This window comes from Dromaius novaehollandiae, chromosome 2 (assembly GCF_036370855.1).
Source record: "Dromaius novaehollandiae isolate bDroNov1 chromosome 2, bDroNov1.hap1, whole genome shotgun sequence".
In the NCBI taxonomy this organism is placed as follows: Eukaryota; Metazoa; Chordata; class Aves; order Casuariiformes; family Dromaiidae; genus Dromaius; species Dromaius novaehollandiae.
Genome location: NC_088099.1, coordinates 93,980,047 through 94,007,246, shown reverse-complemented (window position 1 = coordinate 94,007,246; position 27,200 = coordinate 93,980,047). Strand labels below are relative to the sequence as shown.

Genomic DNA, 27,200 nt, shown 5'->3' with positions numbered 1-27,200 from the left:
CATTGCTTCATCCAGAACTTGCAAGTTTTACGCATTCCCCAGATCATTACAGATGGTAGGAATCAGAGAAATATAAGAATAGCAGCAATTCCAGTATACGCTTTAGTGTTTATTAGCACATTTAAGCAGACAAGAACAAACAAGAACAAGGTAAATACTCTCAGGTCTGACAACCTACATTACAGCACCAAATACCAGCATTTAACACTTCCTATGGAATGTGTAAGTGAAGCCTATTTAGTCTTAAAGTAATTAAGAAAAAAGAATAACACTGCTTTCTTGACTCTAGTAACATACGGACTTTAATCACCATCCTTCCACCAAAATATTAGAATTATTAGCACTTGAACTTCATGTAATTTACAAAGATTAAGCCAAGTAATATTGAAGTAGGAATATACATACACAAGGAAAAAAAGGCATTGACTTCTTAGTTCATTATTAGCAAAGTCTCCTTATACTAAGAGGACAGATTAGTTTTCAAAACTGTTACTGAAAACATTTAGTATACGAGGAGTTTATGCTATTTTTCACATTTCCAAAGACACCTCTCCTCAGTGTCAACTGCTTAATCATTAGGTCCATTAATAGGTATACCCTCAATATGCATAATCATGTGCGATTCAAGTTATATTACTTGCACACACAGGTGCACACACACTTTGACAAGATATTACTTACTATATTATAATTGAAATATCTGAACAACTTCTAGCTATTTTAATAGCAGGGAGTAAAAGAAGCTCAGAGCAGATGGTCACTCTCATCAGACTGCATTTCAAAGTATTTTCAAACTTCCCATCTGACCTGGTCTAGAACACAGATAGGTATTTTAAATCATCACTTTGCAAGAAAAATACAGTGCCGTATGCTTCCTATGCCTTTTAACAACTTGCAATGATTTGAATCCTCCATATTGTGGAGGGAAATGCGAAGATATCACAGAAACTTATTAAAGTATCTGGCACAAATTCAAACTACCACTGTTCAGTTTTTCACTGAACAGTGAAAGAAATATTTATAGAACTATAAGAGCTTACATTGCTCTTAATGTAAAATTGATTAGATTTGGGCAAAAGTGGAGAATACCTTGTTTATTATATCACCAAATGCCAAAGAAAATTGGCAAAAAGCTACATCATACCCATATGGAGAGAGATGACTGCTTTGAAAAAGCGTTTCTCAAAAAAAGGGGAAAAAATTAAAAACCCCAAAAAACTGAACTGCTGTTTAAATTTTATAGGTTTGCTTTGGAAAAAAAGTCCAGGTTTTGTGCATGTGTATGTTACTGAAAAACAATTTATTAAGTTGTTTAGGAACCCTGTACAAGAAAAGTCATTCAGATGTTTTCTCCAGAAGGAATCATCCTGGGAGAAACCAATAAAAGCCATTAATGACATACATTAGCTCCCTTGAACTTCAGCTATGGCATCTGCCACATAAGATTTATGAAAAAAAGAATGTATTAGTGATAATACTGAACTTTTTCAGCATGAGATAACCATCACTGACCATACAATAACAGTCAGTGATGTACTCCCATGCTGACTTTGTAAGCGGCCCTTGGAGGCCAAGTAAGCACTTGGCTTCCATGGTGGAGAGCATGATAGAGAGCAGAGGCAGGTCTCTTAGAGAACAGGTGCCGTGGATATAGGATGCGTAAACACAACACTTGTCCCACTTGGTAGTAGGAATGACCCAGCAACACACACAGCTGTCTTGAGGTTAACCCAGACCCTAGGGAAGTCTACAGTAGAATAAAGCTAGTTGTTTTTTGCATTTGTCCTGTGCCAAAGTTAACTTGGCTGGGGCAGAGGGTTTTTAGATTATAAAAGTTAGCTTTCTAAAAGTCTCAGGGAAGATGAACATCTATTTTAGAGGGGAAAGAGCTGCAATAGAAACTTAGCAACTTGACACTTTTAGCAAACTTGTATGAGCTGTGCACTTGCTTCATGTAGAAAACAGAAATACAAGACCATTTCAATCTCATGATCTAAATGTGAACCAGCACCTTGGTTAATTTTAGCTCTAGTTAATAGCCCAAATATGTGAAAGTTTACACTCTCACTGTTCTCTCCTGTGAGGCTTTTTCTTTCCTCAGCTAGTTAATGCATGTGTTTCTCCTTAATTAACAGATATTGTATTATGTCTTTGCAATAACTCATCACTTAGCAGCTCAAAGTATTTACAAATCTTTAAGCATCAGCTATGAAGTGAAGAGCGTCTTTCTGTGATTTATCCTACAGCGGACTTCATCTCTCTTGCAGTACATATATCAGTATGTGTGTCTAGATTCTTAGAAGGACCTCCAGCTTAAACAGTTGAATAAGCATATCTTTGTTTCCCTATTGATTTGTCCCCGTCTTTCAAAATACAACAGACCTAATTGTACCTGCTCACTCTTCTTGCCAATGGCGTTTATTAAAACTGACTACAGAATTCTATCAAAGCCTCCTTCACCTGTCAACAACAGAAAAGTTTTCCTGGCAGTGGCAGTCTAACTTTGAAGTTCCTGCCAGCTCACCCATCAGGGTCAGCCTTCCTGTTAGCTCACATACTATCCTTCCAGGATAATTTTGAGAATTTTGATTTTGTTGTAATTGGGGATGGAACCAGTTTCAGCATCTCAACATCACCCTGCACAATGAAATCCCGTTCTCCTTTCTTTGCAGATCGGTAACTTCCACACAGAAAAATTATTTAACACAGGTTCTGGTTGATCTGCAGCTTTGCATCTGCAATGCTGTAATTGCTGTCTTGCAATTTTCATTTAGAAGCATTATATTTCTTCCTTAAAAAAAATGGTCAAAAAAGTTTGAGACCCATTCCTTACATTAAGCTGTATACCATCCCTGATATTTTACATCTTTTTTTCTATTAGTTTCTATAAAACACACTTTGGACCTTCTTTTCTTCCCTAATTCATCCCAAATTCTCCCTCATCCTCACAAATGAAACCTTCTTTTTGCTAACGTATCCAGGTATCTCTTGATCAGCAATATGGATGTCCCAGGCATTATCCTCTGAGAAGCATCAGCTTAAGGCTCTTATCTTCCTTTAGTGAAGAAGCTTAAATCCATATGAGCAGCTAGGAGGAGAACTTCTTGAACACAGGAGTTTAGTAGGGGTTTGGAGAGGTTGTTTTTAGTATTAAACATTTAGCAATGCTAAAACTCCGCAGAAAGTGACAGCTAATATCAAAGAAACTTTACTTGGTAGAATGAAGGAAAACTTCAGTGGTTTGCAAGTATTTGTGCCACTGTTGTTGAATTCTTTCGAGAGATGAACCTTTCTACTGAGAAAAACATGCTGTTTCCCCTCCTGTATTCCAAACCTTGATGCAATATGTCAGTCGCATCTAGAGAAACCTATTTATACTGGGAACATCTTTTAATAACTAGCTGCTATTGATAAAACTTTCCCTCCAGAGAATCACATTTGACTGCACTGCTCCTTAGTTTTACAGCTATACAAAACAGGGGCAGCCAAATTGCATGCTTAGGGTCACTTCCCTCCCCTTGCCAGCCAGGTATACGAGGATTAGACCAGATTATCCCTGACAACAGAAAACTCAGCCAATAAAAGTGTTATCAGCCACGCTGGGAGCACAGTGCAAGAGATATCAAGCACAATTAAGATCCACTGAAAAAAGATCCACTAAACAAAGCTGCCTTTATTTAGGCACTGCAAGACTCAGGTTGCACAGTAGGGTTTCTGTACTGCAGTGTCAGAGCAAGTTCTCAGAAGGATGAAAAATCTAGGTGAATTATAACAACAACAACAAAAAACAAACAAAAAACCCTACCTCTCCAGAGATAGCACAGGGGAACTCTGCTAGAAACATCCAAGTTATACTGCATGAAGCCACCTCACAGTTCTACGTGGGTTTTTAAGGTATCCAAGAATGGCGACACTGCAGAGCTGATCCCAAAATCTGTGCAGCTTGGAGGTGCTGGACCTGAATTTGTATTGTTCCAGCTCAGCTTCAGCATTTCAGTATACACGACTACGTATCTTGTCCTGAGTTACACAGTTCAAATACTCTTTACTCCATACTCCCTCACTCCACAGCATGCCCCCAACCTTCCTTCTAAAGCCTACCATGGTGCTGCACAGCACTGAAACTCGCTGCCGCCACCACCATCTCTAGAAAACTCCTGTCTTTGGCACCACTATTTTGGGTTACTCATGAAAGACTCACCAGAAATTTTATGAACACGTGAAAAGTCTAATGCTGAAAAAGTGCTAGATTAAGCCTGCAGTGATGTGAAACTATTCACAGTCTGCCTCTAATGGGATTCCAGCTCTGAGCAGCTTGGCACCCATCCCAGGGCCAGAAGTCTGTGAAGATGGTATTCACCCGTGGGGCTTCTTTCCCTCGGTCTGCTTTCCTTCTCCCTCACCCAAACACATTCCAAATGATTTTGAGAAAACAGCTGCATGCTGGTCCTGTCTCCATCACAAGGGCACAGCTATAACAGACGGCTAGATGATTTGCTGTAATTATTTCTACTTTTCCCTTCCTTCTCATCCTCCACTGCCTCAAACACCCCTCAAAACCATTTGGTACTTTCTACAGTTTTCCAGATCTTTCTAGTACCTCTTCTTTTCCCCAGCTGCCATGGCTTCCTTCTGGAAGGAGAAACTATCTTTTTGTGATATACGGCATTTGTAATATGCCACTAGTCTATCATTTGTTTCCTCTAGCCATAATAAGCTTAGAGAGAAACAAACTTGCCTTTTCGATAGTTCATTGAACTACACAGATCAACCAATTCCATGCTTCCCAGAAGCAGAGATACCAAGCATAATCAATCATAGTATGGCCTCTAGTGTTTTAAAGACTGATGCATCAGTGATCACAGAGAAAAAAGGAACACAGCTAAACTTATATGGCTACATATTATAAAGAAAAGGTATTAACAGATCTATCTTTGCAAACTTCTGAAGATTCGCATTGCTTCTCCTTGCAGAGCTATACATGCTAGAAGACCATGGTAAAGAGAGAAAACAGAAATGGCTTCAGATATCTGGAGAGGTTTAATCCATCCTCATTTTGAATTTGGGAGGGAATCTCCTGGCAAAGTTCTGGAAAGAGGAGAGTTTTTTCAGGGGCTAATCTAGGTTTCTAGAACAAAATCCTATAGAATCCAAGGAGCACAAGCGCCCACCAGCTTTCTTTCCAAGTGAAACGCTCCCTTTGTTCATCTGGGCTACTCTAGCAAACCTCTAGCTATGTGCCTGTGTTTCTATATGTAGATAAAACAAAATTTCAAACAAGAATACACAACACTACATTACTTATACCACTGAAAACACTGAGATGATGATGGTAATTCATGACTAATGCTCTACAAAGAACAGAAGTAAGCAACAACCTTTCTGATTTTCTCACTGCAGCCGCAGTTCACATGTCTAGAACTGAAGACAGTAGAAACTGGCTGTTAGGCCCTTGTTTGAGTGTTTGCTCATACAGTGTTCCTGCTGTCTGTGAAATCATAAGCCACAGCGAGAAAGCTGTCAACAGAGAGGCACAGAGTCAGAAGAAAAGACACTCAACTGAAAGTTTGTTGCCAGTCAGAAATACTGCTCCTTTGATTACCAAATGTGTCACCTTTCAACAAGGCTTAAATTCTAGATCCTAGCCGATTAAAGACCAGAAATAAAATGCAGTTTTTGCCATAGCCAGCTAAGTCTTTAAGGTCACATTAGAATCAAGGCTAATATATATGAAATAATGAAGTCAACAGTTGACTTACTTTCATAAAACAATACCCTAGGGTAAGAAAATGTTTGTACAGATTACAGATAACTAACATTGTGCTTCAAAATAAAAACCTAACTATAGAAAGGTTCTATGTTATAGTACTCTCTTTTCTCATCTTAAGACACAGCCAGTCTGGCTAACTAATACAAAGGATATATGATAACAGCAAGAATGCAAGATACATACTTTAGTGAGTGAGTAGAGTAGCACTTCTCAATTTCTTTGCCATCTAACCCCTCAAACATAGCTACAGTTTCATGCTTTACCCAAATCCTATGGTCTTCTACAACCTCAAAGTACAAACATCACCTATATGGCTACTTTTTGTGATAGATATTCCTCTTATTGGAGCAATGCTTTCATCTACTTATAAGCCATCTATGTACAGACAATGTGACTTCGATTTCTAGTTTCTGTGGGGTACATAAAAATTGTTACACTTCTTGCTTTCCCAGAAAAGTATCCTAGATATGAAATCATTTTACTGAGAACCAACTTTTATTTATTGCAGTTTTTCTAAATGATACATGAGAATTGATTAGGTCACCTTTATAAGTCTTCCTGCTGGCTGCAAATACAATTCATAAAGATAGCCAAGAGAAAACTTTCTAATAAATTACATTGGGTTTTTATTGGTTAATTGCATGACAGTATTAGCATTAAAGCATCATTTTCTGTGAAAATGAGATGCAGCATGTTTTGTCTAGGATAATTAAAACTTTTTTTTTAAAGGGACAGAAATAACATACTTGCATCTTGTTTGACAAACATCACGTAAACATCTAAATTTTTGCCTTTCCATCAAAATATTCCAAACAGAGGTTTTCACCATACTGCTTAAATATTAAGACAACTTGCAACTGTTAAAAAAAGTTGAAAAGTAGCCCCTAAAGAAAATACATTAAACAAGCCTTTTATTTCAGAAATCAGAGCACTTAAAATGAATTCAGTTTCAGCCCACTGAAAGGTTAAAAAAAGATATGCCATGGCATATCTTCAGGTATGAAGATCGGTGTCTCTACTTTTTGATACAATTTATTCTAACAAGAAACATATTATAGGGGTAAAGCCAACTGTAACATGGCAGAAACAACATTTTTTTTAAAAAAAGCCATAAGGCCAACCGCAACCAGTTCAATCCATAGCTTTTCAAATATTCAGATTCACCTCAACTGAATCTGAAGAACTGAGAATCTGAGGAATTGATTTCCTCAAGAAATGTTTTGTCACACAATTTTCTTTATATGCAGATGCAGTGTACCAACAAGAGAAATAAGCAGCTAGAAATACAACTGTATTTTATATCTGCAACTTAATTGAACTTGTAGTTGATTCATTTTTAGTAATAGCTTGAAAATTTAGGCCGTTAAATTCATTAACAAGCTTGAAGATATGAATTTCTCACCATCTTAATTGAGTGCTTATATAGAAAACTAAGCCATGCATACATTTAATGATATAGCTGATTTTACCATTCAACAGTGAAACTGAGTTTAAGTAAAGTTACCATTTGAAATTTTAAAACTAAGCAGTGTACTGCAATGTCCTATCATTTAAATGATCAAAAAGAAATGATATAAAACTGTGGTCACTGTCTAGATATAAGACTATCAAAAGTGACAAAAATGGGATCCAACCTTGAATATATAGCAAAGTTTAAATGGTATCATATTCCAGCTGACTCATTTACTATTGCACTGTTGACAATATATGTAGCCAGAAAATAACGGGTCACATGGCTTGTTAAAGGGAAGCATAGAAATGACACGTTTGTGACGACAGGCCACAGATATCTTCTTCAATACATTTCAGTTCTACTGGCTTCTCCTTTGACTCCTTTCTTCCACATCTGCTTTCTTCCTCTGTACAATCTGCCACACTATTACCATACTTCAGTTCACCCTTCAAATGTACTTTTTTTTCTGGTTCCATTTCTCTTGCTATCTATGGATAAACACTGGCTGTGTTTGCATTAGTTAAGTGGCTTAGCTGACCTATAGAGAGCAACAGAGTTGGTGCTGGGGACCAGACATCCACATTATTTGAGTTTTGAGAATTTTACTTTGGACTAGCTCTAATCTGGTCCTGGGAATTGAAGATGCATTAGAGGCTGCCACACAGCAGGCAAGCTCTTGGAGCCAACCCTCAGCCTCCTTTTCCATCTAAAGGATTCCTGTTCTTGCACTTGAAGACTCCTCTGGGATGCAAACCACCGCGTGCTAAGTGGTGATAACTAAGCAGGGGGATGTAAAAGCACACTCCTGATCTGAACTACAACACTAATGTAGGGACAACCTTTAAGTACCATAGCGCTCTTCCACTACCACCACTTACTCCTACTCTGAGAGCTGTGTACCTACTAGATACACAGGGGCTACTTCATTTCTGACAACCTCCTTCAAGTGCTTACCACTGCCTGTGCTGTGGTGCTAATTCTTCTCTAATTTCTTCTCTAATTTATTTTTGAAGAAATTCAAGAGAAATTCTACATCCACACAATGCTGGTGCTATTGATTTACTCCACTGAGAATCCCTGCTCCTCACCCAATCACATCATCATCAGTTGTTGGCTGGCTTACACCAACTTTGGAAGGATGACCACTGGGAAATCATTAGAGCTGACACTACCCAAGTGTGACATGAGAAATACCTGATAGCTCCATAGTGAAAAAAACCTAAATTTGGTAACGGCCTTTACAAACAGAAGGCTATTAGAACTTTACAAACAAAGCAATTATGCATGATTATAATGCTAGCTGGTCATGATGTTAGCACACTTGGCATATGGCTTACTACATTAAAGGAATGAAATTAGATTCAAATGCAATTTGATGGCAGATAAGGGATCCAAATCCTGCATTAAGTGACAACCCATCAAGCAGCAGTGTTATGCAACTTTTTTTCCTTTCATAGCTGAATGACATACAGAAATGAAACAGAGGATTCTTCAAAACCAACTTAGAAATAAATTATAACTCAGTTACTGACATTTTATTTTATGCTTTTGCTATTTTTTCCTGAATAAATGGAGCAGTTTAAACTAGATTTTATAATTTATGACATTTTAGACTTGAATTTTTCTACATGCGATCATAATATTTAATTCCTTTAAGAACAGAACAAAAAACTTCATTAGCACAGCAGCAGAAGAAAACTAAATACAATAACTAATAATGAAGGACACATAGACCAGATGTGAAGGTTTAAGGTATAAAGAAAAAGATAACTTTTCTTTAAGGAACAAATTGGTACAGCTCATTTCTCTAAAATCTCCCTGGGGAACAGTTTCCTCAATCAGATACCATATAATAGAAAATGAAGAGGAAAAATATTTTTCATTTAGATGACAATTTGATTTTTCACTTGTATGAAAGCATTCCATTCAGTATTCTTGAAAAGAAATGTTCACTGTCAACATCCTACTATAACATTGTTGTCCTCTCTTCTGTCAGGTCTCCCAGATGCCCTTTCATTTGTGGAAATGAATTATTTCAGTTTTATTTCATTTTTTAAAATAAAAAAGGTAACAATCCTTAAACACAATTTAATCAGGCGTTTCTGACTTTTTCTTGATAAGTAGCTTTAATACCAAATAAAATATATTAAAACATATTAAAAATAGCATCACACAGTTATGTTCCTCAGACAACTTCTATCTACAAATAACTTTCAAGACCTTTCCATTTACCTGTGTGTTTATAAAGGTGTTGAAAACCAACATTATACAGGCTTGCGTGCTCCACTGCACCTTCAACTGCCACAAAGTCCCCATAAAGCTAAGACATACCTAGGTCACAACCCAACATGTTAATAGACCTTATAGTCCCTATAGGTATAACACACTATAGCTACACCTCCTAGATTTGAATTAGAAGAAATAATGGAAAAAAGCCCTAGTGTTAAAGGGTGATTATAGTAGATTGAGACCTAATTTAATTAAGCAATGAAAAGAGAAGTTGATACAATCCATTTTTTAGAGTAGAAAGGCCTATAGACGCTGTAACCTTTTTGTTAGCAACGACCTTCTAGGAAGACGACACGGAACAAAACATGGCAAAGTGGGCTTGGTTCTTTCACAAAAACGGAATTTTGAATCCCTTTGTGAAAAGCCATCTATGAAATGTCACAACTCCTCCTGTTCATCTGACTGGGAAAAAGTAAATGAACAGGTTAGCTAGAAGATGTAATTCAGGCACAACAAACAAATAGGATGTTGTTACTATTGTGCAAATACCATTATTTGAAATATCATATGTAAAAATGATTCAGCCTAAAGGACAAAAAGATTTCTTTAAACCTTAAGACAATCCAACCAATGAAGTAACTTTCAAAAAGCATGTACCATTACAGTCTTAAACATTTAACAAAAAAACTATTTTTGAAGGAATTTCTCTATGCATTTATTTTAGACAACATGAGAAAACTTCAACATGACCCTAGTTTGGGCCACAGTTCCCAGTACATATGTTTTAGAAATGGAAGAATAACAGGAATGTAAAGAGGTAAGATACCTCAATGTTTTCACAGGGAACAAAAGGCTAAAAATCAGGCATGGAAATACATATTTAACTCCTTGGGTCACACAAAATTTACAGCTAAAGAGAACATACCTCATGGACTTTTAATAAACTTGTGTGTCCTTCTTAGACCTTTAAACAAAGACAGTATTTTTGCCTAGATAGAAGAACTTTCCAGAATGCAAACAAACTTTACACAAAAGTGAGCCATGCTCTAGAAACAGGCACAGGCTGACTGACCCCTGCCTGCCTAGGCAGGAGGGACGCTCGCAGAGCCCCCGAGTTAGCAGGCTCTTTCACACAGTTCACTTGCCTCACTGCGTACGAGAGCACAAAGCGCAGTTCCAGTTAAACTCTTTTCAGTAGCTTTTTTTAGACAGCACTTTGTTCCCAGTGGAAAAACTCAGGAATATCAGGCTAGCAAATAAAATGGACTTCTGTAATCCCTTCCCCTCAGGAAGCATTAATGGTTAGCCCTTTTCAATACTTTGCCTAAAACCAAGATAGTTAGTTAACTCTTCTGTTATGAGAAGATACTAAAGAGCACTATAGCATCAGCATAGTAACTTATTTTTCAAGACAGGAGTTAAAAACAAGCCTTATAATTCTTCTGGCTGCTACAGGAGGAAAGCGTAGTTTTGCATCAGAATGCAAAAACCAAGCAGCTTCTTCAATAGGATAACTTAAAAAACCATATTCCATAATAACTAAGTAATTATGGAATAATCCAGTGCTTTACAAGAAGAAACAATAATGCTTAACCTCACTAATGAGGACACAGACCTTGTCACACTGCTATAGTATTTCAACTGTTCAGCAAAGAGACAGCAAGACTAGCCATTACAAAACAAACAATAACTAAACCCAAGAAAAAGCTTTAAATAAGTAGAAATTCAGTGGAAGTTCTTCTTGGTTTGTTAAAAAGTCTACAGATTTGTGCCTACAATGACTCGAGCCTACTAAGCAATATCTTGCAAAATTTAAATATGAAAATCTTTCAGGTAGATGTTTAAGATGACTGCTTTTCTCTGTTTTACATGGGTGCACTGTAACAGTCCATATCATCTAATTGGAACTTTAAGGGCAATATTTTGGTAGAAATATACTTGCAGATTTACAGTCTTCTATGACATTCAAATAGTCATTTTGTCTATTGCAGTCGTCTTCAAATAGCCTTTCAAAAGAGGGACTGCTTTAGCAAACTGCAGTGTTAATTAGACTTGTAAAGGAAACACAACCTAGCCTATATATTTTTTGTGAGGCCATAGCATAAGAATGATTTTTAGAAGTATGTTTACAGTTCAGTGATATACCTGGCATCTTTAAAAAAAAAATCAATGAAATCTAGGTTACAGATAGTAAATGAGGCGATGGACAAAAGCATGCAGACATGTAGATGAAACCAAGAAGAATATATTTCCAGCTCCCTTTCATCTTTTGATTCTTCCTTCCACATTTTTAAATTCGCCACTGATAGTTATAAAATGCTTCTAATATAGTGTTAGAGCAGTTGAGTTTGTCAGTGACTTGTCTAGACATTTGCAACTACATTCTAATGCTATTGAACATTCATGCTCAAATCCATTTGTTTTTCAAATTTTAAATTAAAGCTCCACAGATCAATGAGTAAAGGCACTTGGAATAACTCACCAGTATATACTGGAGCTTTATAATGCAGATTGCTATAGGAAAGAAATCACTTAGAAGCTTTGACAGGATTTCACTCCAATCAAAACTACTCTTCATGAAACAAAGCTACATAAAGGAAACACAGCATGGGCTGCATCTATATTTTTCAAGCATAGCTACCCTCCGCATAGTTTGCTCTTCAAAATAAAGTTTTGCACCTTAAAACAGAGAGAGAAGTAATAAGGTGTGAGATTCGCCTTACCAAATGCAGACATTCAAAGTAGGTCAAATGAGCTACATCCTAACACTATCTATTTTTTTCTTTGAGGAGAAAGGAGGGCTGGAATGACTGGCTCAGATACAGACATGTTTGGAAAGGTGAATTTTACCAGGAATATAAAAGAGATACATACAAAAAAAGCTGTGAATCATCTTTAACAGTATATTTGATACAAAAATACTGCAAAGTGTTCTTACTATTCAAACAATGTGGTTAAATATTGATGGAATGTGTACCCGTTGCCTAAACCAACTTTGAGTGTACTTTTGGGAGGTGGTCACTAACTGAATCTTAACCACGTAGAAGGCAAAGAATACAGCTGAAGTCTCCTATTTTTTAGGATAATGTCTAATGCACCTTTGCCATTAGTATCCTAGAGTACTCTGGATTAGGGTGCTTTTAGTTTGTCCAGCAGGAAATACTCAGCAATACTTGCTTGGAACTTCGCCGCATTTGGACACTTTTCCAGAGGGACTTGAAAAGGCAATTCGTTGATACACAGACCACACTTACTTCAGATCCACCACACCAAAACGTAGAGTTGCCACAAGCTTCTATAGCTTTTGATCTTTTCAATTATGAAAAACAGGTCTTTTTTTTTTAAGCCTTCCCCTCCTGCAAAGGCTGAACTTTGACTGAATTTTTCAAAAACAATGAAACATGAAACACAGCGCAAGTTTGAAGTTTAAAGTGTTTTAGCCCTAACAGTTTACATCTTGTAAAGTTACGAGCAACTAAAAACAGAGTTATGTAAGTAGGAAGTGTCAGGCAACTTAATGTTACTCATCTCAGCTATTAAAATATTTACCTAAAGACCATTTCTGCACAGACAAATGCCTTTAACCACAACAATCTATTACCTTCTGAGTTCTCTCTTCCATCTAGTTTTGTTTTTAGCCCTTTTAGCTTACTAAGTCAGCAAGGATGTAGAATGTAACAGGCTTGTGGACACTATTACATCTTGATTTCTAGTTGACACAACAGCAAGAAGTTCATTTTGGATGTTTTGGACCTTTGCCTTGAAGGAGAAAAATCTCTAATTGGCTGCAGTCTCATAATTATGCACTAACTCTTTGCCACCTACATCATCCTTACATCAGAATTCATTTTTACAGAAGACCACTGCATGCACATCAGGAAATGTTTTAGCAGTTAGTTTTGTGGCCATTAATATTTAATGACAACCCTAAATAAAGGTAATTAGGAAGATTATTTTGAGAACACCAGTCAAAGAGTATGAACAAATAAGGTGAAGAGGAGGCTACAGTACAGATCCTTTAATATCAAGTTTTCTTGAGGAAATGTTGTATACAAACTGAATAAGAAATGAATAGTACCAATGACCAGCCACTCATTTCATGTATGTTGTTGATTTTATTGCATAATTTAAACATCAATGCCCTCTGCATTTTCTTCCACTTATTCAACTCTCTGGAACCAGAATCTACAATCTTCTGGCTGGCAATCAGTGAATATGGGTTGCTTCCACACAGTATAGAGAATAGAACGTCTGGAAGGAGAAACTTTTTTTTAATGTTTTTAAAGCTTTGGAGGAAAGAAATGGATTTATTTAAAAACGGCTGCAAAAAGCTGCTATTGCCCCAGTATCAATTTTATTATGAGAGCTTTTAATTAAAAATATCTTCCTAAATGAAAACTTAATTTTAATGTTCACAATGGACACTCCTTCAGAAAGGATAGTTCTTTGGAGGCTGAATATAAGAGCAAATTATGCTGCTCTTGCCCAGAGCCCTCTTCCTTCTTAGAGTCTTCATCAAAATCACTTTCAAACAGAAGTGACATTAAAATTCTGCAGAGCAGCCTGCTCATGTGAAAACAGCAAGATATGCTGCCAAGTGGAACACTTGTCTGTAGAAGCTGATCCTGGATTTCAGTCTGGAGTGTTTCACCATTACTGAAGCTGCAATAATGTTTTAATTGCTTATGCACACTACATACAAGAAATCCGTTTACTTTCAAACTGTTAGAAAGGCAAGGGAATTCAGTCTTTTAAACATACTCTTGGCCTGTTACAACTAATGAGACTTACACCTTATATTAGGATTAATTTGCACCTCCAGGTAATACAACAAAATGTTCAATCTGGACATTAAATTCAGTACACTATTTTGGGGAAAAGCAGGTGGTGGAATTTAAAATTCTTAATGCCCTAAAATACCACTCTTGAACAGTCACAAAAGCACTGTACAGATTTGAAGCACACCAGTTCCCATATTGCATTACCAGTGCTGGTTAAGATTTAGATCAGAAAAGAAAGTACCTGTGATGGACTTGCAAAACTTCTCAATGACAGTGTTCTGTTATATAAAACAAACATCAACCCATTTCTCTTATTCCCTGAAGTACATTTTCTCTCAGATGAAGTCTTCGTATGCACTTAGATTAAGTTTGTAAGAAATTAGACTACGCATAGTAAGATTACAGAGACAAGTTTGGGCTGTTCTTTGTGAAACTCACACAAACTTTTCACAACAGCTTGAAACTTCAGAAATGTAACATTCTATAGAATTGCAGCCCTCATATCTATGTTGAGCTTCCTTTAATTGCTCCATCTTAACAGGAATTTCCAGAGCAGTACGTTCAAGCTGCCAAATGTCACCTATCACTGCAAATTCTTAAAGGGAATCAGCTTTTTCCACAACTGGGAAAGGAAGTGGTTGCCTGTCAGAGATCTTAAATTTTGTAGAGTCTAGGACTGTTTTTGTTCCCCAGCATTACTATTCACTATCTTCAAAGGCAGGGTGGGTTCCTCTTTCATTGAGGAAATCTAATGAATCTCACTAAAATGGATTAGTGATACTGTGTCTTGTAATATCCAAGTAGGAAAACAGCATTTACTTACCAAATTATAGAAAGAAGACTAACGAGCTGCAGCTTCTATCAAACACATTTTGCTTGATTGTGGATTCATGATCTCACTGCGGTATCAATAAATGGGCTATAATTGCTTTCTAAAGTTTCCTAGCACTCTTAATTCCATGCAGAGATCTTAAATTGTTTGAACAAGCTGGAAGATTCAACCTAATTCACTATCACTTCACTAAAATACTGCTTCTGCAATGTGGAAATAGATTTAACAAGTTTTGAGGGAACATAGCCTTTAAAATGAGACCTTTTTCTGTGTAATCCCATAGCCATTAATATGGCAGGCCCCCAGCCAGAAACACCATGCAGTTTTAGAAATGGGCTGATACTACAGTTTGGGCCAATTTCAATACTTAACACTCCAATTCTTAAAGAGGGAGATCTGCCCTGGAAACTTGTAAGAGGACCTCTGCATTGTGACTAGAGTAAACTCTATTCCTCAAGAAACTCAAGTAATTCAGAATAGCCACACATCAGAGAGATTCATTATCAAGTGTGTGAAGCAATTATTTGTGACTGCATAGTTTTATGATAGCAAAATAAAACTATTTTTTTCTTCAGACAACCAAATTTTCCAATTACCTATGATGATGAATAATTGTTTACTTGAGTATTTGTTCTCTCTAGAATTAAGTATAACATTTTCTTGAATGTTCAAGTTTTGACCAAATACAGAAATACTGATCCCCTTTTCATTTTGCAATTACCAGTCATTAAATGGCTCTTTAAATAAAATCGTCTTAAAGTATAAGGAGCTAACAAAAGATTTAGTTCTTAAAACTAGCCTCAAAGTATGCTTTCTAGAACTGCCTAGTGTGATCTTACAGAGAGGTTCTTTTATCAGACAGTCTGCTTGATGATCCAGTCATCTATGCTGCTACAGCAAGTAATACAGGAGGCACAGAAGTGTGGCTTTAAACCACCAGTATTTTTATACTGAGATCTTCAGGTTTTCCATATTGTAAACATTACATTAATGGTTTACTCGCATCATTTAGAGAAGAATGCTGGAAGATTACACAGTGTCATAAAACTAAGACTTGACTAATGAAACAAAGCAAAGAGGTACCTAAATGAGAAAATAGAGCACCAACATTTTCTGAAAACAATTCTAATGACAAATGTTCATCTATTCCAAATGTATTAGAGAACTGGTATATGCTCAAAATCCTGTTGAAAATACCCTTAATATCAAACAGCACATCTCAAATATCGTTGATGGAAAAACTGTAGAAATTCAAGCATTTTTCAAAAAATTTCTGATGACTATGGATGACCAATGTAAGGCAGACAGTTTGAGCAGAGGGTAGTGTTGAACTTTAAAAACTTAATCTTGAGTTTCTTGAAGCTAAGTGTCTCAAGTTCGGGAACTGGAAGAAAAGTTGTAAGAAAGGCAAGTATACTGGTTTGATCAGGATGAAAAGTGTCAGAAAAAATTTTGCAGAGGAGTTTTCAAGCACAGTCTTTTTTGGCAGCAAGAGAGAAAACAAAGCTGCGATTTCAATCTTCTAGCAGAGCAGCTGTTGAAAGGGAGTGCTGTTACATTTGAAAGGAAAGAAAACACTTTAAAGAACTAAAGACAATCTTAAGGATGTAAAATACTAAGGATCCTTTTAGAAATCTAGTAAAGCGGTACAGAAAAAGACAATTGGGAGATTTCTGTGAGATTCTGAGTTCAGTTTTTCTTGCTTATGAAACTAGTAAGTCCTTATCAGGGATAACTGAAGTTTTAGTTCACATCACTAGTCATCCTACACAGCAATACTTTTAATTAAACCACCATTCTCATTCTCTTAGACAATAAAGAATAGATGGAGTGACAAAACCTATTCTGGAAGAACTCTAAGGATAGCTTTAATATGCAGACTATTTCTGATCATACAGCCAAAATGAATAGAATACTTTGCTTTAGTTTAACCAAACTTCAAGGTTTTATTCTGGAGAATTTCAAAGACTGGAGGCTTTCTGAAATACTTCTGATAGCTACCACTCTGTAGCAAATTAAAATGCTTCCTCCTTGAATTTAATAAAAACTGTGCATCAGGAGCTCACAATTTGTATGAACAAAAGCAGAAGGCATTTCAGATATTTTGAAAATAACCTTAAGACCAAGATTAGTGTTTCATATACAGCTCTTACCATCTACCCATTTGTTCATAAAAAGTTAGTATTTCTCCATCAGTCATAACTATCATCTAGTTTGAATTGATGCAGAAATAATCAATAAAGTTCTTTTGTTAAAGGAAACATTTTATTGAGCCATTTTGTGAAGAAAGTTTAAATTCTGCAAGGAAAGTTGCATTGTTAATAGATTAAATATTACTGCCAGTTATTAGATTTCTCCTCATTAGTTATTCAGAGGAGAATACTTCCTTCCTAAGCTGAAACACATCTTAACACACAAGTTATTGAATTTTACATTCCAAAGAGTAAGAAATTCTCAGTGGCGTAATAGTTAACCCTTACATCAGATTTACACAAGCTAAAGTGACTATAAAACTGGAATTAAACACTGAAAAAGCACCAGCTTTGGTACTGTGAATTGACAGCACTGAGAAAGATGCATATTAAAAACCCATACTGGACTTCAATGAACATACAAACTGTCTGATGGAAGTGAAGTCTACCTAAAGTTCACTGTTTAATGATAGATACAGACGGTTTTTGAGCATACTTCAAATAACTACCATAGTTTTTAACTACAACCTTTCATGACTATAACAATGCACTCAAACACTTCACTGATGCAATCTGGTCCACAATTGGAACCTCCGTCCTTCACCGCTTCTCACCCTGAGGGGACTGTCCGTCATATTGGTGGCCAACCTTTGTGCAAAACACCCATCTCAAAGAAAAAAGAAAAAACCCCACACCCAAAAAAGCCCCCCAAATAACCCTCACCCAAACACAAACAACCCACAACAACAAAATCCCCCCAAAAGACACACCAAAACAACCTTCTACCAAACAAAACTGCGGAAGCCCATCACTGTGTTCTGAACTGAGCTTTGGCAGTGGAACAGCCAAAGCTACCTCAAATTCTCTGTGCTTAACGAGAGTCCTCACATGCTAGCCTGGGGATCTTTCATTAGTTAAAACACCCACATAGTCTTTCCTTCAAAGAAGCAGCAGCCACTCCTTTGCTTCTCAGTAATTTCACGCAATATAACAAACTCATAAGCCTATTAGACACCTCTGACCTCACAGGAAAACTCTCCACACCATAGCTATTTTAAACAGCAAATTGAATACTGTTGCAGCAGTCTAATCAACAACTATTAAAAAAGAAAACATTGGCAACATACGGATTCTATGAAAACTGTTATTACAGCACAGGGAAATGACTTTTTCTTTTTAATTCTGGGGTGTTACTGCTGGGCTTATTTCCCATTGTTTGAGGTACTCTATGCTTGGGTTGTAATTGCAGGCACACCTGAGGAATGTAAAGAGATACTGAACACAAGGGTGTTTGGAGTGCTGTGGCATGAGCTATCGTTCAAGAATCTGAATGTTACCATCACATCCTTTCCATCAAGGATCCGTATCTGACTGCAAAGCCTGCACGTGAACATACGAACGCAGAAGTGGAAGGGATCATGTGGACTATTGAGTTCACCATCTCACATGAGCACAACTATTCTGAAAGTAAACTGATGTGATTTTTTTCTACTAATTCCCACTCACCACTTAAACACTTCCAACATCCTAAAAGAAGTTGTAGGCATATAATACAAGATCACATGCCACAGCTATATGCCATACCACTGGAAGACAGCTAGAGAGACAGGGCATCTCGAATTCCTGTTTTGTTGCCCAAATTCCTTTAACATTTCAATTTATTAAATGAACGGTACCCAATTTTCCAGCTTCAGTAATGAAATTGAAGAGCACTAAGAAGCATTTCATTAGTTATTTTCAAAGTCCATTCTGCATCAAAAGAAAGGGAAATCTCACAAAAGGCATACTTAAACTTACGTACAGGGCCCACAGCTCCACTAGAAATTTTCAGGGTCTACAAATTGAAAGAGGCTAAAAAAAAAAAAAAAAAGGTTTTCTATGTAATGCTTGGCGGATTTTCTCATCAACATTATGTTTTGAGCTCCTGTCCATCCTTCTACTAAATGTATTCTTTTGAGACTGTCATAGCCACCTAATGTTTTCTTCTTCCTGCATACAAAGGCCATTAGTGAAACATCCTAACATGGATTATATTTAATTCATACTATTGTGGCAACCACTTCACAATATGCAAATTTAAATGCATATGGGGAATATGTGAATTGAAAATATATTTGTGCTGTCACTCAAGTCTCAGTGGAGACAGCAGAGACAAATCAAAATGCACTTGAAATATAAAGCAAACTGCACTGATAACTTAAACTTAAGGCTTCAAATATCTCAGCTAATTATACATTTGTTGCTGATAGAATACATATATACTCTGCAATAGAAGCTAAACATTCAGTTGTTTCTCCCACAAATTACATTTGTGCTAGTCTCTTTAAAAGCTTTTTCATATTATGCACCATTAATCATTGTTAACACTTACTAAAAGCACCTATGCATTTCCATAATTAACTCCTTCTTTGTAACTTACAGCAACAAGTTTCACGTGCGACATGTTTCAACTACGTTATATGGCATTTTCACTCCAACTAGAAAATTTTAGTAGACCCATGTGAGGCCCAGTCCAGCTGAAGTTAGGTTCCTATTTGCTTCAACAACAGCTGGATCAAACCTCTAACAGCAATTCTTCTCTTTTGAAAAATTATATAAGAAGCAGCTCAGACAAATCCAATCCACATAAAAATCAAGAATATTTATGAATATAAACTGGTTTATCTCATTTAGCATTGCTAAATAAATGTAAACTGAAAATTTATTTTGTTATCATGCAGGTCATGATCATGACAGGCTGATCAAATGCGAATAGTATAATCAATTTTTTTAATTGACTAACTTCCGTTCCATCTTTTTACATGATAAGACACTCATATTAATTGCTTGGTCTATGCAATAACCTTTTAGCATGACATTTGTGTGATAACTGCCAGCATTTTATTAAGTTGCGTAAGAAGCTAGGATTTTAAAACAGAGCTCTATGCTGTCAAAAATGCAACATAACTGCATGGTATGTCCCAGCAGTCATAAAAGTAAAGGATGTATGAAAGGTGCTGCATTTTTTTTCCTGAAAAAGAGCTATTAGAAATTAGAAAAGATTATTTTTATCCATCCATGAGAACTTTAGAAGTGGTACCACTCAAATGATCAAGGTATTCTGTAGATTTCAAAAGTGAAGCCAAGCATTAAACAGAAGTGCTAGATTTCTATCATACAAGTGGTACAACTCCAGTGCCAATAAACACAGAATAGCTGCCTATGATGGATTTATACTATAAACTTGCTTCCCAAAGAGGTTTTATGCAGTGTATATTTTATGTCCCTTATACCTCAGGTTATAAAAAGCATGCTACAGTTATCTATACTACATTTATTTATTACTCTACTACATGCACCTCTTTAATTACTGCACCCTGGTATTATCTGTGTTATGTCACGTAGCCTGAAGTCACAAGTGCTTTGCTGTAATGAACGTCATCACCCCTCGGCACATTAGGAAAGTAGAGGGCTTGCATTTTAAAGGCCAATTCCAACTATTATGTAAATCCACTTGGGATCAAATTTTCAAACCACTATTTCACAACTTCCCAATAGCCATATTTTAGTTATTGATGCTTCCAGGATACATAAAAAGCAAAACAAAAGATGAACAAGGGGAAGGCAGTCAAAATATGATCCAGCACGGATATATTCTGGCTCAGCTCATTCCTAGCAGAGATGCAGCCTGCACAGACTATAGGTTTCTGGTAAGTAATGTTCCATTTACACCTGAATAAACCAGCTCCAATTTTATGGACATCTTTCCTACTAAGACTAGTAATAATCAGTTTTTCATTATTTAGTGTAAACATCTTCCTTGGGCATTGCGCAATTTGCTGATATGAATAACTGATTAATGTTCTAGTCAATATCAGGCAGGAGATTATCTCTTTGTCAACATAAGATCTATAAGTTACCATATAAACCTTTTAAGATGAAAAAGTCACAGACATTTATATTAGAAATTAATTTAAATATGAATCTTACTACAGCAGTTTGTGTGCAGCAAGTCATAATTTGTTTGCATTTGTTTCACTAGCTTAGAGTTCAGAGTATAACCACATTTATTCTGGTATTTCTAAAAACTAATGTATTGAGGCTACTTCCACATTGTCCCAGTTTTTATAAGAAACTTGCTGGTTCTACTTATTGTCTGAGGCATTCTAAACAGTCAGAAAAGATACATGGATAATGTCAAATTTTCAGATTTATTGATTAGCAGCATCTTATGTTTTCTATGTGCTCATCTTTATGTAGGACTGGTGAAAGTTCTAAATATTTTCAGAAAAGCTGCTGATCAACACTTCGTCTTCACATCTGAACTTGTATTACTGAAGGTATCATCAAGCTTCCAAAGATGGTATGTGAGAATATTTTTCTTCTCAGTTAAACTTGAGCCTGTGAGTAAAAACTTAGTGGAAGCTGTAAGACACCATGGCTAGATACTGCCAAGTGCATGTGTGTGTCCTGCTTCTGCGTGAAGAAGCAGATGCCAGTTTCTTCTGAGCTTGGCACTTGACAAGAGACAGGAGGCTGTTCTCCTAGCTGCTTGCCGTTTGCCTTTCAAGAAATACCCATGTGCCGTTACCAGTACCAGTGCTGCAGACTGCTGACACAAGCACTTGTATACTGCACCAGATTTGATTAACATTAGAGCAGAAATAATTTAAAATTATTAAATACCATTCCATCTCCATTATGCTAATAACACCTCAAAGACTGCAATTGTCAGGAGGAAGACCATTCTGTTGGGATGTGTGTGCTTGTATAGCACTCAGCTTCAAGGAGTGCAGCCCCCAGAAACCGTAGCTGCTATTTGTGATGGAGCGGACTGAGCTGTTAAGCGCTTAAGTACTGTTCTTACGTTACCTCCCTGGTACTGTATACCGTTAGCGCATAGAATGCTGATAGATGTTTTCATGGTCAATTTAAAGCTTTAAACTTAGAACAGGATTAAGATGACAGATGGAAGTTCTTTGTTACCGAGCAGCATTTCCAGGCTAGCATACAGTGGGTCACCATCTGAACAAAGCACTTTTGAGTACATTTTGCAGGACTCCATTCAGCTTCAACCCTGGATGCAATTAAACAAACTGACAGCAAAACTATTAAAAAGCAGAAGGATCAAAAATACTTCAGCACCCTCTCAAAACTTTATTCTAGCAAGAACTCTATTACATATACATGACCTTATATGGCTTCTAAGTGCAGAAGCATTGCCAACTTACTTTTAAACTCTGCTATACAAAAGAAAAGTTAATTACAAACGCACTGGCTCTCTCATCATTGTAAACTGCATGTGGGGAATAGCGTTTGGCAATAACTATCAACAATATCCCTTGATATGATTTTTTTGATGCTTGTTTTTCAGAATTTCTTGTGCTTTCTATGCCACATCAATACATCATAGAACTAAGATAAATTAGAAGTGACGTGCTACAATGCGTCTTGCTACTTAGAGTGGAATTTTAAAATATTCATCACTGGCTTACCTTTTGTCTTTGAAACCTCATTTAGGAGGGAATTTTTCCTCTGAGTATTTGGGACAGATTGAATACCATACCAGACTGACATTTTTCTAATATGCTAAATGATTAGAGATACCTATGATAAACTAAAAGGCCTCAGTAAGCTTTCCAAGTGGCCCTTTCTCCAACAAACCTTTGACACACAGCAACTCTATCCAAATTGAAATTTCCTCATGAATATCAATGTATCAAATTGCATGGTGGCTTTCTCAATTTCTCTTATGCTTTCTTTGTGCACTGTAACAGTACTGGCAAATTCATGTTTGGCTCCTATTGTGCAGAAGCCTATAGCTTTCTCTTATCAGACTGTGATGCTTGCTTCAATCTGAAGGTAGATGTCTCCAGTTTATCATGTGAGTAGCTCACAGAAGTTAAAATAATGTTGGTAAGTCACCTAAGTGCTACCACTAACATTCTCCTCCATTAAGGGAAAATTATTAATTTGTAATAGCATATTTAATCTATCAAGTTTAAATTTTTACAACTAAAAACTGAATCCAGTTAAGAGAGCAGAAAGAAAATAAAATGTACACCTGAGTCACATTTGCAGTTTTAGCATTTGGCGGTGCAGGATGATGATTTCAGCAATTCTAATTTAATACTACTATGATCTTCATCTCATATTGTCCTCTATGTATCTTTAGGCTTCAAAATTGTTAAGGGGCTTCAGATTGACAACTATTCCTTAACACATTTAAAATTTGCATTTATTTTTATCAAGTTCTAGTTTACTACAAAATTGGTTGATAGTCATTATTCAGTAATTAATGGGTGGGCACTAAAATAATTTTTCCAGAAGAGACTGATAAGTTTATACTTGTTTCTAAGAAACTAAAGCATAGAACTGCCTAAACATATATGAATTTCCCACATAGAAACTTCTCGAACATTCAGGATTAAAAAACCCAGCTCCTCCAAACCATGCGTTATCTCAGTTACGATAACACTGCAGAAGGCACAGTCCTGAATCTGATTCAGAATTAAGACTACTTTAAAAGCAGCACTGTTCAGTGGTCTATTCCATTATTTCAAAGACCATGTGAGATCCTAGCTCTCAACAGATATTTATTATGACCATTTCTTTAAATCAATCCCAAAACATTTTTGCAGAGCTAAGCATAACAGTTTCAACTAGTTACAAAAAGGCATCCTACATACTGCAGTTACAACTACATAAAAATTATATTGTCAAGAATTATGCTGAATAATGCAGGAACACAATAAAGCATTATTAACGCTTCTTTTTACATTTGAAAAACTCATACCTGGGCACACTGCATGTTAAGCTTCTTTCACTTGATGATGATGACGATGATGAGGAGGAGCCAGGTCTCTGATCTGTTTTCATTCCTAGAGTCTCTGTTGCACTACTTTGAGGTTTTTTGCTTGCCTCTTCTGGCTTTTTTTTTTCACTATCACTTTCATCACTGCCTTCTCCTAAGATGTCATCGACCTGACAAATATCGAAGAGTCAGTAAGTCCTCTAACAGGCTAATATATATCAATCTTCCATTGTTATCAGATTGCTCTTAAATAACCATTAAAAAAAAATACTTCAGCTTGCCTTGACCTTTTCAGTGAAAATTCCAAGTAAAATAATAATAAATAAATTAAAAATTAAATTAAAAATTAAATGTCTTCAAAGTGTTTTCCATAGCAGTTCCAGAAGCATTCTATTCAAACTGAACATACTTAGTCTATGCTCAACTTAAGATATACACACACTCATATACATGACAGAATTACATTTGAAGGTGTTTTGTATTTAATTATAGCAATAGTAAAACTGTACAAGAAACAAGAAACTACATTATGAAACAATTGCTATCTCTTTAGAAATCAAAAGGGCAGATGTTTTATATCATCTCAATATATACAACCATTTGTGCATGGCATATTGAAGTCTCTAGCTAGTAAGTATTCTTATATTTCCAGGTATTCCTGGATAAAGGCATAAATTTGAAGTGTATTCCTAAATAACAGGGTATAAAAGGAATTGAACATAAAGAGAACACTGCTCTAACCAGATTGTCTGCTTATGTACTAATTAATAAGGCAAATCTATCAAAACATTTACACAGTTCATTAAATAATTGTTTAGCCTTTGCTTCTGAGAAGTTGCTACAGGATTTCTCATTCCTCTAAAAACATGCTAATTTGCTCTACCAGGACCGAAGCTGCCGAAACCACCATTAAAAGCAAATCATACTTATGAGCTACACCACTAAGCTTCAAAAGGTTATACTCTCTTTTAGTCAGTATTTGACCTTCAGAAAGAAATGAAAACATGAGAAAATACAGCTGATGATAACATAGTCTTTATTTTTGTGACTGGCAGAGGACATGGAAAGAATGCTAAGTGTGACTCTTTCTCTACTGATACTTAAAGATTTCTCCTAAAAGCAGCGGATCTCAGCAACAAGGGCAGGCAGTAAGGTCGCAGTTGCCCAGCCTTCCCACTTCTCAGTACTTGTAGCATTCTTTTCCTAGATCTACCAGGCTCATAGTATCGTGACTGACAACAACTTGATGCAAAGCCACCATGAGTAAAGCATTTTCAAAAAAAGATGGGTAAAGATTCCCATATCCTCCCCTTGTTCACGTGGTCAAGGCTATGACAAGTTCAAAAGAAAGGAGCATTATTTCCTGACAGAGCCACCATTCTCACCAAAACTCAGTTCTTGCTGCCAGGATCAGACGCTTTCATAGTCACGGTGTGTGTCCCAGACAAATGACAAAACTCCAAAGTTGAGAAATATCTCACTACTCTCAGTTCCTGCAAATGCCACACCTGCTTCATCAAGAAGAAAAACTCTGTATGCAAACAAGGACCAGAAGATGTTACACTGCCTGCAACTGATAACCCCAAAGGTAAAAGAAAGCCATGAAACAAGAAGGGTCACTTGCAGCTGGGCTTTCATAAGTAGGTCTCTGATTTATACATTTACCTTGATATGCATGGCAGGAGAGTTAAGACTGACCAGCAGAGAGCAGCCTAAGTGCAAAAGGACTAAACCTTGCCAGTACTCTACTTCAAATATTGTAGAACTGAATGAAACACCTTTCTGAGAAAGGAAACTAAAGAAACAGCTTATGAGCAAGAAGGGAGGGGAAATGGAAAACACAAGAACATGGTAACAATCAAAGACCTTTTCAGTTTCTTTTCTGGTGTCCTATGGAGACAGGCAAGACACATGACCCGAGATGATGAAGATGCCCCATAGGCGATTTTGTGAAGCACACAGGTGACTCCCTTCACATGCCTTCTGTTGACTTCAGAAGGATGGAAGATGCAGCATGTGTCTTCAGTCCTCTGCTAAACATATGGATTCTGGGGAATTACTATCTTTCTACAAGCTCTAGTCAGCTACTCCTGTTACAGTGCAACAGCAAATCATCTTTCCTCTCTATCTTATGCCACCTTTCACTGAAGCTTCTGCCAATCTGCATTGTTGCACATGAGAAATGATGCAGAAGGAAATGAAGGAAAAAAGTGGGAAGTAATTAAAATGATCCTAAAATAATAAATTTGAAAATTGCCAGCATAAAGGAAAGTGAGGCCATTTTGTTTCAAAATATATTTGTGAAAAATAATTTTTTGAAGATATGATTGTTTCTGAGTTCTACAACTCAAGTTTTAGAAACTGGATTTGAAAATACATACTCCCATTGCAAAAGACGTTAACGTTTTCAAACGACAGAGTTAAGGTGACAGATATTCAATGATACATATTTCTCTCACAAACCAAACTTTTATGGTCTTTTTAAATCTACTTTGTGTGAACGGTTTTGACAAGCTAGCAGTCTAGTTATTGCTATGTCTTTTTTCCTTCATTCTGCACAAAGATTACTTTAGTCTCTTGAAGTCTGGAATGTCATTTAAGGTTAGAATGACTAAATTAGCTCTACACATACATGTCCCATTCCTGTGGAAGGCCATTTAAAAAGCACATACAAACCAAGTAGTTGTGCGTAAATATGGCAAAATGAGAAAAAGATCACATGTGAAAGCCATTTCAGTTAATACAGATGGTCCTTAGAAACAACTTTCCAAACCACTTTAACTAGAATAGTGCTCAAAATACAGATTCTTGCCTAATTATTGACTAAATTGCAAGTTGTGCTGAAAAGATCAAGATTACCATCTCTCTGGCTTCATCAGCTTCCAGAATTCCAGAAAACAAGATTCTTTCTTGAGACAGTGAGATTTATGCCCTTTACTTGAACAAGTTAATAGCAATAAAAGGGCACATTAATATTTAAGCAACATCTATATACATACAGATGTGTTGCTACCTTTAAATCACATCTTAAAGAACAGAAAAAGCTCAATCTGTTTCAGATGAAGACTGATGCACCAGCTACAACTTCTGCTTATAAAATTAGGTTTTAAGTCATTAACACAAATGGAACATTTGTGATAAAACATTTCA

At 36.4% G+C, this 27,200-nt stretch overlaps 1 protein-coding gene across 3 annotated transcripts in view; it reads right to left on the bottom strand.

The window, feature by feature from the left end:
• Positions 1-27,200, bottom strand: part of CTDP1 (CTD phosphatase subunit 1) — a 122,609-nt gene that overhangs the window by 16,409 nt on the left and 79,000 nt on the right. For all 3 annotated transcript variants that reach the window (XM_064506915.1, XM_064506913.1, XM_064506914.1), the window contains exon 12: positions 24,033-24,220. In XM_064506915.1, coding sequence (XP_064362985.1) covers positions 24,033-24,220 — 188 coding nt within the window. The remainder of the gene's footprint in view (positions 1-24,032; positions 24,221-27,200) is intronic.